Source organism: Macaca mulatta, chromosome 7 (assembly GCF_049350105.2).
Source record: "Macaca mulatta isolate MMU2019108-1 chromosome 7, T2T-MMU8v2.0, whole genome shotgun sequence".
Classification (NCBI taxonomy): Eukaryota; Metazoa; Chordata; class Mammalia; order Primates; family Cercopithecidae; genus Macaca; species Macaca mulatta.
This window is the reverse complement of record NC_133412.1, coordinates 41,441,112-41,456,929: the sequence shown is the minus strand read 5'-3', so window position 1 is coordinate 41,456,929 and position 15,818 is coordinate 41,441,112. Positions and strand designations below refer to the sequence as shown.

General features: G+C 41.5%; 1 protein-coding gene across 2 annotated transcripts in view; it reads right to left on the bottom strand.

The window, feature by feature from the left end:
* Positions 1-14,644, bottom strand: part of SNX1 (sorting nexin 1) — a 42,588-nt gene extending 27,944 nt beyond the window's left edge. The window contains exon 1 of one of the 2 annotated variants that reach the window (XM_015142440.3): positions 14,454-14,644. In XM_015142440.3, coding sequence (XP_014997926.1) covers positions 14,454-14,612 — 159 coding nt within the window. In that variant the 5' untranslated portion in view covers positions 14,613-14,644. 2 annotated transcript variants of the gene reach the window in all.
* Positions 14,645-15,818: the final 1,174 nt, after the last annotated feature.

The following is a 15,818-nucleotide window of genomic DNA, read 5'->3' as shown; positions in this document are numbered from 1 at the left end:
GGTTAATTTCTAACAACATGACCTTGCTAAAATGCCCTGCCCCAAAGCACATGATACCAACATGGGTATGTGTACACACAGATAATTTTCAAAAGAACCTGTCCAAATGTATTTCTCTTTCTCTGCTGATGACCTTTATTCTTTCAAATGCTGACTGTGCACATTCTAGTGACCAGGATACAGCACTGGAGTCCAAAATTCAAGCTTTGACACTTTGTAGCCTCAGCTAAACTGTTAACTGAAGCCCAGTTGTGTGGATATTACTGACCCATCTAACACGCAAAGGAAGGTATAACACTACGTTTTAATGCTGTTTAAAAGTATAATTTATCTTTTCATCCTTAACTCACACAAATACAATTTTCAATAACATTCTGTTTTAAGCTAGGAGAATAAAAACTAATCATGCTTAGCCTAGTGGGCACATGGTGAAAATACAGTCAGTCCATGGCCTTTATTCAAAGCTCAGTGATCAGTTGCAAACAAGGGTGGAGTGAGTCCCCAGACCGGTACCAGAGTGAACAAAGCTGGATTGTGCAGAACATGAACTGAAAGTTGAGAATCTGGCTTCAAAAGCTGTGGCATGGTACTGCAGGGTTTTGAAGTCAGACCCTAAGGGCAAATCAGTTAAAAGACCTGGCTTAAGGAACCTTTTATGAAACATTTCCTTAACAAATCTGAGGGAGTTTGTTCCTTGGAGACAGACCTTTTCTGACCCAAAGGAACAAAGTGAAACGACAGATCTATTTGGGTACTCTAAATTTGCAAACAGCTTCATCTAAATATTGGGGACACCTTTCAGAAAAGAAACTGTTAGCTGGTCTGAAGCTAGTGAGTTATCTCAATTAACTGACTGTTAAGTCAGTTACAGATCGAAACCCTTGTTTGTTATTTCCCCACTTCTCACTACTGCACTTGACTAGTCTTAAAAAAAAATCTTTTTTTGAGAAAAAGAAAAGAAAAAGAAAAGAAACATACCAATATTTAGACTTATATGAGCAAACAATCCTTCTCCTGGAACTATTCCCTGCTAATGAAGCTTCACAAACACTTAGTTGTATAAGCTTAAATGTTATTCCAAGTCTGTTAGAGACAGTGGTCCTGTCCTCTAGCTGCTTTAACAATCTTAAAAACAAAACTAAAAAATCGCTGCAGAAAGACAGACAGGATAAATACAAAAGCAGCATTTCCCTTTTGCTTCACACATCACCAATCACCACCCACCTTCTTCCACAACTACTTCCTTCCTACACTCTTGTACACTACATAGATCTCATATGAAGCCACCTGATTTCATTCACTTCCCACTGACACCAGTCATCTCCAAATGGAGATCTATGAAAGATTAAAATCCAGTATACATTAAGGATACATGTATACAAATGTAATTTACTAGTAGCTCACGGGGGAGACTAAAACAACAGAAAAAGGCATAGGTTAGAATATAGTCATTTAAAAAATGCCTAGAAGGACCCATTCCTTTGATATGAATATGAATAAAGCCAACTTTCCATTTCTGATCCACCATTTAACTTGGAAGGTTAATGACTAAGAATATTTTCTGGAGCAGTGTTAGAACAGTAGTCTATCTTTCCCTCAAGAGACAGACCCACACGAATGGGATACTGCAGTGAAAACTAGAGTACTAATACCTCTTTTCCTTCACCTAACCCTTTTCAAAAGCCCAAACTGTGGCCACATGTGGTGGCTCACACCTATAAACCTACCACTTTGGGAGGCCAAGGTGGGAGGATTGGTTGAGCCCAGGAGTTGGAGACCAGCCTCAGCAACACAGTGAGGCCCTGTCCCTAGAAAAAATTTTTTTAAAAAGTAGCCTAGCCTGACGGTGTGCACCTGTAGCCCCAGCTACTCTGGAGGCTGAGGTGGGAGGATCACTTGAGCCCAGGAAGTCAAGGTTGCAGTGAGCCATGATCACACCACTGCACTCCAGTCTGGGTGACAGAGCAAGAGCCTGTCTCAAAAACAAAACAAACCCAAACTGTAATTAAAACAGACTTATGTTCCCTTAGTAAGCTAGATAACAACTACCTGTGAGAACAGAAAACTGCTCTCAGATATCCTCTGGGACTCCATCCCAAAAATCACACATGGCTGAGTTCTAAGAGAGCTGAAGATAGACATGACCATACTTACTATCCTAATCTTTTTTCTATAGTTCTCTTACAAGATTAATCTACCTATGTAAAACTCTGTATCCTGTTTTTTCCCCTCTACTACCTGAGCATTTTCTCATGTCATTAAAAAGTGTACAAAAATCCCACTTTTAGTTATTTAACTCTCCATTATATGGATATACGACATAATCATTCCCCTAAGGCTAGACAGTTTCCAGGTTCCACCAAATACTACTGTAAGTCCCATCCTATATATAAATCCACATCTGATTATTTTCTTGGGATAGATTCTTAAGTAGAACTGTCGGACATAAAAGTTTCAAAGGCTCTGCTACGCTCCCTTCCAGAAAGACCAACAATTTACATTCCCCCAGAAGTGAGTATGAGTGCAGCATCCACAGCAACACTAAGCATTCTTTTAAAAAATCTTTGCGCTGGGCACGGTGGCTCACACCTGTAATCCCAGCACTCTGGGAAGCAGAGGTGAGCAAATAACCTTTGGGAGGCAGAGGCGCCCACATAGCCTGAGGTCAGGAGTTTGAGACCAGCCTGGTCAACACGGTGAAACCCTGTCTCTACTAAAAATACAAAAATTAGCTGGGTGTGGTGGTGGGTGCCTGTAATCCCAGCTACTTGGGAGGGTGAGGCAGGGAGAATTGCTTGAATCCAGGAGGCAGAGGTTGCAGTGAGCTATCGAGCCACTGCACTCCAGCCTGGATGACAGAGTGAGACTCCATCTCAAAAAAAAAAAAAAAAAATCTTCACTAGATTGAGTAGTGAAAATTTCTTTCCACTCATTTTGCTGGTCATTTGAACCTATGACTTGTCTTGATGTTCTTCACCTATTTTTCTATGCTAAGTTGGCATTACTTACTTAGGTGTGCATTTTTCTTTTTCTTTTTTAAAATTGTGTAGTGGTGTGGTCTTGGCAGAGAGGTACTAGAAAGGTATGCCAGAAAGAGAGAGCACTTTTGTTAAGAGCAGGTATTTCTCCACAATTACCAGCCTCAAGCCATTCTAGGCTACTAGCACCATTTTCTTAACTCAGAGAAGTACAGATATGGGCTTGTTGCCCCTCAGAGCTGACGAAGCCATTCACTATTTGAAGTACTGCTGTGATTCTGGGCAACTTCCCTTTAGGTTGTCCAGTTGTGATTCTTCCTCATGTTGCTTAACTGCTCTCTGCTCACACAGAACCCTTACATTAAAGTCAAAGGATCTCAAAAGGGAGGTACTGTTAAAACTCAACTGTATTTAGAGGTCAAATCCAAATTAAATGGTAAGGTAACACGGCTCTTGGAGGATGAGGTAACTAATTTTTGGAGGGAAAATTAGTATACTTTATAGTAAGGCAAGATAGAGTTAAGGAGTTTGTGTGATCACACTAATGTAATAAGACAAGAACAATTAGGAGTAAGTCTGTCCCAGGAGCTAAACCCAGATCATAAGGGAGCAGCCATGGAGTCTTTAAAAATTACCCTGGAAGAACTTAGCATGAAATACTGTTGGTTTTGCCACCTTTACTTCTAGGAAGAAATGAGTGAGGCGGGACAGCCTATTAGTTTTTATTGCTGCTGCAACAAATTATCACAAATTTAACAGTTTAAACAATGCAAATTATCTTACAGTTCTGAAAAAGTCCAGTGGGTTTTGATGAGTTAAAATCAAGGTGTCAGTCGGGCTGTGTTCCTTTCTGGAGGTTCTAGGAAACAATCTGTTTCCTTGCCCTTTCTGGCTTCTAGGGTTCCTTGGCTCACGGACCACTTCTTCCATCTTCAAAGCCAGCAATACTGCATCTCTTTGTGTCTCTTCCATATCATCTTTCATAGCCTGTCTTACATTTTTAACGATCCTTGTGATTACACTGTCCCGCCCATATAATCCAGGGTAACTTCCATATCTTAAGATCAGCTGATTAGCAATCTTAATTCCATCTTCAACCTTAACTCCCGCTTGCTACATAACCTAACATACTCACTGGTTCCAGGATTAAGATGTGGACTTCAGCCAGGTGCAGTGGCTCACGACTGTAATCCCAGCACTTTGGGAGGCCGAGGGGGGTGGATCAGGAAGTCAGAAGTTCGAGACCAGCCTGACCAACATGGTGAAATCCCATCTCTACTAAAAATGCAAAAATTAGCTGGGCATGGTGGCATACACCTGTAATCCCAGCTACTCGGGAGGCTGGGGCAGGAGAATCGCTTGAACCCGGGAGGCAGAGGTTGCAGTGATCCAAGATCGCGCCACTGCACTCCAGCCTGGGCGACAGGGCAAGACTCCATCTCAAAAAAAAAAAAAAAAAAAAAAGATGTGGACTTCTTTGGGAAAAGGACAGGGAGCATTATTCAGCCTACAGCAGACAGTGACTCCTCTCCCACCATGTTTCAAAACTGGCACAGATGCACAACAAGTATTTGTGCTTGGGAGAATGGACATTCAATGTCCACTGGACTTCAGAATAAGGTGTATCTAACTCTACAAATTAGAGTTTAACTCCATAGCTTAAAGAGTTAACTAGGGGTTATCTTGGGGTCCATTAGCCACATACTTCAGGGGGTAATCTATGAACTTGGATGGGAATAAAATTATTATAATTTCATTTTCATTAACCTTGAACTGAAATTTGGCATTTCCAATAATCATAGTCAACAAATCATAATAGTAATAGCAGTACGTGAGACTGTAACTGATATTGGGTATTTTTACATGAGATTATGGTTTTTACAGATCTCAAAATCTCATTTATGCTCATCTCTAAGTACATTATTAATGTAAAATTGTTTTAATGTATTAAAATTGTATTTCAATATAATTGGTTTCCTTCACAATTTAATGTATTTTATTTTATACATTTAAAAACATTATTCTAGAGATGTGTCCACAGGCTTTACTAGCCTGCCAATTGGCCCACAGCACAAATAAGGTAAAGAACTTCTGAGACACAGAGTAGAGGGACTAATGAAAATGGAAAAGGGACAGCTGGAAGGATGGGGAAAATAGCATGAAGCTGACCACTGAGCTAGTTAAGGAAAACCATAAGCAAGGCCATTAGAGACCTCATGAGCCCCCAAATTTAGCCTCACATTCTACTGAATTCTCCGGTTTAATTTCCCAACTAAACTTTTTGGGTCTCAACCTAACAAAACTTAGAAGGGCCCAGAAAACTGCAGAAGAGTCACAGTACTAATGGGCAGATTACCTTCTAAATTGAAAAAGCAAACCCAGTTCAAATCTGCTGTGAAAGCAGAATGAAGCTCCAGCTGTCCATGTGACGAAGCACAAGAATAAGCCAGAAAAAGTTGAGCAACAGCTTTTCCTGGAGATGAGATACTTATGGCTACTTGCTCTAGTAACTACCAACTACTCATGATTTATTTATGTCAAAAGTTACTTAAGAGTGCTGAGAAGTTTGAGGACCAAGGAAGAGATATCAGATTTTTTTTTTCTTTTCTCCAGTCCAACCTAATGAACTGCAAATGGCTAAGTTGTCAGAGTGGCCTTACCGCCTAAGTAAACGAAGGGTTGGCAACCCCTTACAGAAACCAGAAGTCTGACTGCAACCTTTATTATTTCTCTCATAAGCCCCAAACCCTAATTTTTTTTTTTTTTGAGACAAAGTCTCGCTGTATCCCCCAGGCTGGAGTGCAGCGGTGCAACCTCTGCTTCCTGGGTTCAAATGATTCTCCTGCCTCAGCCTCCTGAGTAGCTGGGATTACAGGCACACACCACCACACCCGGCTAATTTTTGTATTTTTAGTAGAGACAGGGTTTCGCCATGTTGGCCAGGCTGGTCTCGAACTCCTGACCTCAGGTGATCCAGCCACCTCAGCCTCCCAAAGTGCTGGGATTACAGGCATGAGCCACCGCGCCTGGCACCAAACCCTAATTTTAAATAAATTTTAAGTCAGGTTGTTATTAGCCATTTTTTTTTTAAGACCAAGTCTTGCTCTGTCGCCCAGGTTGGAGTACAGTGGCACAATCTCGGCTCACTGCAACCTCTGCCTCCCGGGTTCAAGGGATTCTCCTGTCTCAGCCTTCCACGTAGCTGGGATTACAGACGTGCGTCGTCACGCCTAGCTAATTTTTGTATTTTTAGTAGACATGGGGTTTCACTATGTTGGCCAGGCTGGTCTTGAACTCCCGACCTCAGGTGATCCACCTGCCTCGGCCTCCCAAAGTGCTGGGATCACAGACATGAGCCACAGCGCCTGGCTTATTAGCCATCTTTAAAAGTCTTCTCCCTTTACTCCAAAAGTAGTGTTTTATAATTACTTTTATTAGCTTTTCCTCCATAATTCTGAAAGCTAAGTTAACTGCTAGTACAATAAAATGATCAAGAAATTAATGAGTTTATGTTCTTCTGGGAAATCTAAACTTATGAGGAGTAAAACTTTACTATTTGAGCTGAGCACTAAAATGAGTCTCTGCATATACCTATTACTTTTTTTAAGAATATATTTACCATATGGTAGAATTTCAACTTCTGATCATTTGACCAGATCTGACCACTTGATGTAATGTTAACTCCAAAAACAAGTGTTTGAGGCAATATCCCTGTAGAAAACACTACACACTAGACTTTTTTACTAATATTAGCTGTAAGTGACTAAACTAGTAAGGAAACAAACTAAGTGATACACCTTTGTTTAAAGATACTGTTACATAGATTCACTTTCAGAAGTCTGATTAAGACCAGAGAAGGGCTAATATCAAGAAACTTAATGAGGATGTGTTACATATTTGGGAACAACCACCATGCATGTTTCACAGAACAGAGAAAGCTGACCCATCAATTTTCTTATGGCTTTTAATAAAACTACCAAACTGTCCAGATCTAAAGAAGTTATCCTGTAAACACTCAAAAAGAAATAAACTGTTTATAGTTAACAATCTTTCCATAAAGCATAAAGAAAAATACCAAGCCCAAACAGTTTTACAGGTGAGTACCACCAATTTTTAAGAAACAGATCATTCCAGTCATATAAACATTCTTGAAACAGAAAAAGTACCATATAATCTTAACTCCTCAAACCATACAATTTTCATGTGAAAGAAACTATAGGTTTATCTTATGAACATAAATGTAAAAGAATATATAACAGCAATCCAAACCCAGCAAAGACAATGTATTATTAAAAGTGCAAAAAACAACAAATGCTGGCAAGGAAATGGAGAAAGGGGAACACTCATACACTGTGGGTGGGAATGTGAAGTAGCACAGCCATTATGGAAAACAGTATGGAGATTACTAAAATAACTAAAAATAGAACTACCATAGCATCCAGCAACCCCACTACTAGGTATGTATCCAAAAGAAAGGAAATATATCAAAGTATATATATTTCTTCTGCATGCTCATGTTTATTGCAGCACACTATTCACAATAGTCAAGATATGGAATCAACCTAAGTGTCCATGAATGGATGAATGGATAAAGAATATGTGGTATAGGCTAGGCACGGTGGCTCACACCCGTAATCCCAACACTTTGGGAGGCCAAGGAGGGCGCATCACTTGAGCCCAGGAGTTTGAGACCAGCCTGGGCAATGTGGCAAAACCCCGTCTCTACAAAAAATACAAAAATTAGCTGGGCATGGTGACATGCACCTGTAGCCCCAGCTACTTGGGAGGCTATGGTGGGAGGATCACCGGAGCACAGGAGGTCAAGGCTGAAGTGGGCCATGATTGTGCCGCTGCACTCCAGCCTAGGAGACAGAGCAAGAACCTGTGCCAAAAAAAAAAAAAAAAAAAAAAAAGAACATGTGGCATATATACAAAATGGATTATTATTCAGGTATAAAAAAGAATGAACTCCTGTTATTTACAGCAAAATGGATGGAACTGGAGGTCATTCATTAAGTGAAAGAAGCCAGGCACAAAAAGACAAATGTCAAGTGTTCTCACTCATCTGTGGGAGCCAAAATCACGGACCTCATGGAGGTAGAGGGTACAATGGTGAGTACCAGAAGCTGAGAAGAGAAGGCAGGGCAGGATGAGGAGAAGTTGGCTAATAGGTACAAAAATACAGTTAGACAGAAGGAATAAGTTCTAGTATTTGATAGCATAGTAGGAAGATTATAGTTAGCAATAATTTATCGTATATTTCAGGAGCTAGAAGAGAAGAATTCTAATGTTCTCAACAAAAAGATAAATGCTTGAGGTGATGAATATCCCAAATACCTTGATTTGATCATTACACATTGTATACAAGTGTCAAAATACCATGTGTATCCCAAAAAGATGTACAATAAAAAGATATCAATAAAAAATACAAAAAAGACAATATACCATAATCATGTTGAGTCCATTCCAGTAAAGCAGCTCACGATATAACAGATTTAAGACAGAAACCCCATAACCAAGGGATGTCAAAAAATAATAAAATTCGATATTTTATAATTCTTATCAAAACAGCAACAGAAGGAAACTTTTTTAAAAAAACGTGATATCTACAAAAAATCTTTAACAAGCATCATTCTTAAAAATTTTTTTTTATTTTTATGTTTAGTTGAAAATTGTACATGTTTATGGGATTCTGAGTGATATTTCAATATATGTATACAATGTACAATGATCAAATCAGGATAATGAGTGCATCTAACACCTCAAACATTTATTATTTCTTCGTGCTGTAAACATTCAAAATCCTCTCTTTCAGCTTTTTGAAAATATACAATAAATATAGTTAACCACATTCACTCTACAGTGCTACAGAACAAGAGAGCTCATTTCTCTTATCTAGCTGTAATTTGGTATCTGTTACCAGAGGTTGATTAGGATACAAAATTAAACAGGTTTTAAAAAGCTGAGGTGGGACCATAAAATGGTGCAGCTACCATGCAAAGCAGTATGGAAGTTCTTCAAACAATTGAGAATAGAACTACCACAAGATCCAGGAATCGCACTTCTGGGTATATATCCAAAAGATTTAAAAGCAGGATTTTGAGGAGATATTGGCACGCTCATATTGACATCAGCACTATTTACAATCGCCAAGAGGAGGAAGCAAACTCAAATGTCCACTGGCAGAAAAATAAAATGTGCTATATACATTCAATGCAATATTATTCAGCCTTAAAAAGAGGAAAATCTTGTCACATGTTATAACACGGATGAACCTTGAGGACACTGTGCTAAGTAAAATAAGCCAGTCACAAAACAAATACTGTCTGACTCCAACTTATATGAGGTATCGAAAACATACAAATTGACAGAAACAAAGTCAGAATGGTGATGGATTACCAGGGACTGTGGGAGCTGTTAATAAGTATAGAGTTTCAAATTTGCAAAATGAGGAAGTTCTGGATCTCTGTTTCACAATAATGTGAATATACTTAGCGCTACTAAACTATACACTTAAAAATGATTAAGAGGGTAAATTTTGTTATGTGAATTCTACCTCAATTTTTTCAAAAAGATTTTTTTTGGGCCAAGCGTGGTGATTCACGCCTATAATTAGAGCACTTTGGGAGGCCAAGGTGGGAGGATCACTTGAGCCCAGTAGTTAAGAGACCAGTCTGGGCAACATAGGGAGACACCATCTCTACAAAAAAATAAATAAATGAAAAATTAGCTGGGCATGCTGGCACATGCTACTCAGGAGGCTGAGGTGAGAGGATCACTTAGCCCAAGAGGTAGAGGCTGCAGGGAGCCATGATTGCACCACTGCACTCTATAGCCTGGGAGACAGACAGAAACCTTGTATTTATTTATCAACAAATAAAAAGCTTTCGCCTCCTCTCGCAAGATGTTACAGTGATCACAGATTTAGGAGTAGTTTCTGAAAAGACCATGTCCTTTCCTGCCTAAATGCTAATACATAACTTATATAACTCTCTAAACTATTTGTAGTTTTAAAGCAATGACTTCAAATTTATTTCAGTAATTTTTTTGAGTCTCTCTCTCTTTTTTTTTTTTTTTTGAGATGGAGTTTTGCTCTGTTGCCTAGGCTGGAGTGCCCTGGCATGATCTCGGCTCACTGCAAGCTCCAACTCCCAGGTTCAAGCCAAGCGATTCTCTTGCCTCAGCCTTCCCAGCAGCTAGGATTACAGGCATGTGCCACCACGCCAGGCTAATTTCTGTGTTTTTAGTAGAAACAGGGTTTCACCATTTTGGCCAGGCTGGTCTAGAACTCCTGACCTTGTGATCTGCCTGCCTCAGCCTGTCAAAATGCTGGGATAATAAGCATGAGCCACTGCGCCTGGTCAAGTCTCTCCAATTGAAGTAACTGGTTTATAGATTCTGAGATGCATGTCTAAGGCTGCTCTTTCAATTATAATGAAACCACATTTTAATTACTGAACTAACAAAGCCTCTTGGGCTGTAAAAAAGAGCAGATGGGATGATTAACAGCAGCAGTTGTTGTATCAATGCCCAGGAAATTACAGGCATACCATAAATTAGTTTTAACTTTACATGCCTCAACTTCAAAATTCTTCAATGCTCCTCTCTGTCTCCAACATGCAACAAAATAAAAGATGAAGATTAACTTAAATTAGTAAAATGCTATTGAAGTCGGCCGGGCATGGTGGCTCACGCCTGTAATCCCAGCACTTGGGATGCCAAGGCGGGCAGATCCCTTGATGTCAGGAGTTCCTGACCAGCCTGGCCAACATGGTAAAACCCTGTCTCTATTAAAAATACAAAAATTGGCCAGGCATGGTAGTGCGTGCCTGTAACCCCAGCTACTCAGGAGGCTGAGGCAGGAGAATCGCTTGAACCCAGGAGGTAGCTGAGATTGCACCACTGCACTTCAGCCTGAACAAAAAGAGTGAGACTCCGTCTCAGAAAAATGAAGTCATTAAGTGTCTATTTGATGGCTTTTAGCTAATCAAATAAATGTTACCAGTTTTGTTGTTGTTTTGAGATGGGGCTTCACTTTTTCGCCCAGGCTAGAGTGCAGTGGTGCAATTCCGCCTCACTACAGCTTCAAGCTCCTGGGCTCAAGTGATTCTCCCACCTCAGCCTCACAAGTAGGTGGGACTACAGACTTACGCCACCATGCCAGGTTAATAATAGTTTTGACTTTGATCAACTGTGTTACCCATTTTTAAGGTTAACTTTTCTAATCCACTATTAGATGTTGTGGGGTTTTTTTGAGTAATTCTAGTTTACAAAATGCTCACCAACAAATACATCTCATGCCCTCAAAAAGTAAGCACTCTTTAAACGTTTATTATGGAGGGAACTCTTCTAAGCACTTTACGGCATTTAAATTTAATCTTCACAATAGTGGTAGAGGTGAATACTAGTATTACTCACTTTTTACAGGTGAGGAAACTGTAGAGAGTAATTAAGTACCATGTGCAGGGATAAGCTAGCCTGCCGTAGAGCCTAGATTTAAAACAGACTTCAAAGCCCACACTCTTACTTTGTTCTTCAATGTTGTTCTTTAAAATACCACAAGTGCTACAATCCTCTATCTTCTTTGGTTCACAACTAAAGTATTTATTGGATTACAATTTGTTCTTTATGGTTGTTTAACAAGACAGTTAAACTAGTGAGTTATCTTGGGGTCTTGGCATCCTGAAGATTAACATCAGGATGGGCAGCTTGAAAAATGGCTTACAGGTGGCATTTTAGTTTCTTTAGCAACTCAATTTTCCTGGGTCATACCTAAATAAAAATAATTATGCTTTCTGCGATAGAACAAGGTCATTCTGACCTCCTCACCCCCCTTTTGGCTGGAAATTAGGCAAAGGATTTTTACAGTCTTACAAAAAAGAGGTATTGATAACTCCATAAAGTATGGTAAGATGAATCAAACTGAAGCCTCTTACATTTATTTTATAAATTTCTTTTTTTTTTTTTTTGAGACAGAGTCTTGCTCTGTCACCTGGGCTAGAGCACAGTGGCACAATCTCAGCTCACTGCAACCTCTGCCTCCCGGGTTCAAGTGATTCTTGTGCCTCAGCCTCCCTAGCTGGGATTACAGGCACGTGCCACCATGCTCGGATAATATCTGTATTTTTAGTAGAGACGAGGTTTTGCCATGTTGGCCAGGCTGGTCTCAAACTCCTAGCCTCAAGTGATCCTCCTGCTTCGGCCTCCCAAAGTGCTGGGATTACAGGTGTGAGCCACGGCACCTGGCCACTGCTTTAGGTAACTCTAGAAAGTAACTCCTCACCCTTCCAGGTTCCTTTTTGGAAAATAAATCAACATTTGCCTACGTGACCAATCACTTTCAGTGTCAGAGTTTCTGTTTTCATATTCTCAGTCTGTACATCATTCCAGCAGTTGCCAACAGTAGCTGTCTTCCATGACTTATAGGAGAATTACTAAAGGAACAGACTAAATATTTATTTTAAATAACAAACAGAAAGACTAAATTAGCAGCAAGAATTATTTCTCAGGAATTCACCTGCAATCCCAGCTACTTAGGAGGAAGGGAGGATCCATTGAGCCCAAAAGTTCAAGACAAGCCTGGGCAATACAGGGAGACTATGTCTCTAAAAACAAACAAAAAGTTTTTCCTGTTTTATGACAGTCACAAAGATTTATTATTTCTCAGAATAACAGACTTCATTTGACAGTTTTAGTTGTTATATTAGAATTATCAAGCACCTTATGAGCTGAGATTACAGACTCAATTTCTGAATACAGGACAGGGAAAATCTGACATAAATGAGGAAAGCCTCAAACTTTTTCAGACCACATGTTGCATAACGAATTTACAGCTGTTTTATTTCGTTGGTTACACATTGAGTACTATGAAGAGAAGCATCCAAATAGATAAATTCACAGACCCAGCAATGAATTTTACAGCCTGGAACAACCTATACCAAGTGGTATGAGTAAATATTCTCATCAAACAGTCCAAAACATCTCCACTGGTTCCAATAACTGATTACTGATTTCCACATCACAAAGATTAGTTTTTTCCAATACCTAACTCTTATTAGAGACCCGGATATTTATTATTGAGGCAGAAGAATAGGGTCAGCAGGCAGGGAACTTAAGGGCAATTCATGCTGAATCAAGGAAAAACACCAAGGTTTGGGGGCAGGGAATCTGAGGTCAATTTATGTTAACTTTCTAAAAGAGAAAACACCAAGGTCTGGGGGCAAGGAATCTAAGGCCAATTCGTGCTGACTTCCCAAAGCTGAATTCCCAAAAGGAACCCCCTGGGTCTAGGGGCAGGGAACCTAGGGCCAATTAAGGCCAACTTCCTAAAGCTAAACCAAAAGGAAAAACCCCATCTCCCCACGCTGGAGTGGCAAAGGATCAAAGGCTACTATCCCTGCAACCCTCCCCTTCCACATCTCAGATGGAAAGGGAGAGTGCCTTAGACTGGCCACAGGCCAAGCAGGGACCATCGTTCATCTGTACAGGACGCCAATTCACCTCGGCCTTTAGCCACAGACCAAATCCTTCATCCAGCTAAGGGGTAACCCATAGGAACCACAAAAGGAGCACTCAAAACCCAGAAAACTTTGTAAGTGGGCTCTTGAGCCCCCTGCTCCGGGCCACTCCCACCCTGTGGGGTGCTTTCTTGCTTTAATAAATTCCTGCTTTCGCTGCTTCGTTTGTGTTTCATTCCTCTGTTATTTTGTGCGTTTTGTCCAATTATTTGTTCAAAATGCCAAGAACCTCGACAACTTACACTCAAGGGCCTCCTACCGGCAACATTACGGGAAACACCATTTCCTCCTCACATTTCAGATTTGCTTCCAGTGAGGTAGGTACTTGGGCACTTGAACGCATCCCTTTAAAAAGGAGAAAGCTTTCTGATCTATGTAGTGATTTATCTGGCAGTGCCTTCTCTCCACCAGCCTCTAGCCTTATTTTCCTGAAGATCAGATGAATCAACATAACTTTTGTAAACTAAGATCCAGAAAGGGCCTTTGGTTATTATCAGTAAATGCTGCGCTAAAGAAAGAATTGGTGGGCGGGTCACCACCCCAGGCTACTCCACACAACGCTATTCATCTTAGAAGCAATAAGACCGGGGAAAGGTTTGCATCCCATTTGCTTATTCGGTCCTACTAAATCAGCCTTGGCAGGACACGACCTGCAAAATAACCCCGTGGATCCGTGGAGTCACCATACTGCAGGGTCAAAGGACGGCGTCGGCGGCTCTCCGCTGTTGGGGACCTAGCCGCGGAAGGCACCACAACCCTTATTCTTTACTCTTCCCGCCTGGGGGCCGGGAAGCCAAGCCTACCGCTCTGAGCACATCCAGGGTCCCCGGGCCCGGACTGCTGACACCGAGGCAAGGTCTCACCAGGCCCACTCTGCCCAACCTCCCCGATTCTCGCTTAGCCTCTCTTCCCTTTCGGGGTGCCCTCCCGCCTGCTACCCCGAGGGATGCGAACTCACGACCACCGCGGCGCCGGTGAAAATGTCCTCCCCCTCGGTGTCGCTGTCCCCAGCCTCGGGTTCTGACCCCCCGGCCGCCCCCTCGGACTCCGGCTCCAGGCCGGGGAAAGGCGGAGGGAGTCTCTCCGAAGCGCTACAGCCACCACCACCCGACGCCATCTTCCTCCACCCGCGGCGGAAGCCGCAACAACAACTTTATCGAGAGATAGCGCCGTGAGCAAAGCGATCCAACGGTGCGAGGAGTGGGAGGGCCGCAAGGGACCCGTGGGATCCAAGGGGCGGAGGCGCAGGGGCGGGGCCTAGGCGCCGGGGGCGGGGCGGCACCCGGCCAGCTGAGGCTGCCCGGCAAATCCGAGGCCTGGATCGCGATGCTGAGATATTAATGAGTGGGGCCCAAGGGGCAGAAAAGTAGGAGTTAGGGGCTGCTCTGGTTCCTAGGGCCCTTTGTGCTCTGGATAGCTTTATCCAACAGGCTTCTAAGAGTTCGTCTGAATGAAGGAGTGTAACTAAAATGTTTGAAAACCTCTACATGCCATCTACCCATGCCAAGCACAATGCCCTCACAGAAGTCAGCACGAATTGGCCTTAGATTCCTCGCCCCCAAAAATAAATATTTCGATTGAGGTATCTGAACAAGACTGGAAGAAAGCTTCACCACTTATTCCTTGAGCAACATTCAGTTAATTCATTAAGAAATACAGATATTGAGCATCTACTGTATGCCTGGCATCTTGCTATGAGTTTCAGATACAGAAATAAGGAAGGTATTTATTTAATCGACAGTTCAACATGTTCAATGCTATGGTGTGCTGTGGGAGCACAGGGAAAGAGATTATCAATTCTACTTGGAGAAGTCGGGAGGCCTCACAGAGGAAGTTAGACCTCAGTGTCCTAGATTTGGCTGGAAAAATGTTAGGATTATCCTCTCAATTGCTGTGGAGTAAGTGGAGTGGCATAGACAGCAGGGAAATTATTAAACCCTGATCAAAATTTCCCTGGGACCTAAGCAATTCATTGTCTGGTGATCCTAAAGCCTACATTAACGAGACAAACAGGACTGGAGTTTAAAGATAAATGGGCATGTTAGCATGGGACAATTCTGCAAGATAATCCTGTCTTCTCAATAGAGATGACATTTGTCACCATCTTTGACTAGAAGTTTAGTTAGTTTGGTTGTAACTGCAAATTCAGGGATGGACTCCCTCACAGGTCATGTGAGCTGTTTGAAGGCAGGGGCAGCGTTTTATCTTTGTATCTTCCATGCCTATGGATCACCTATAGCAAATTAGTACCTATAAATTTAATCGGAGGGATGGATGGATAAAATAAAATCGATTTTGTTACTGGTATCCATTACACTCACGA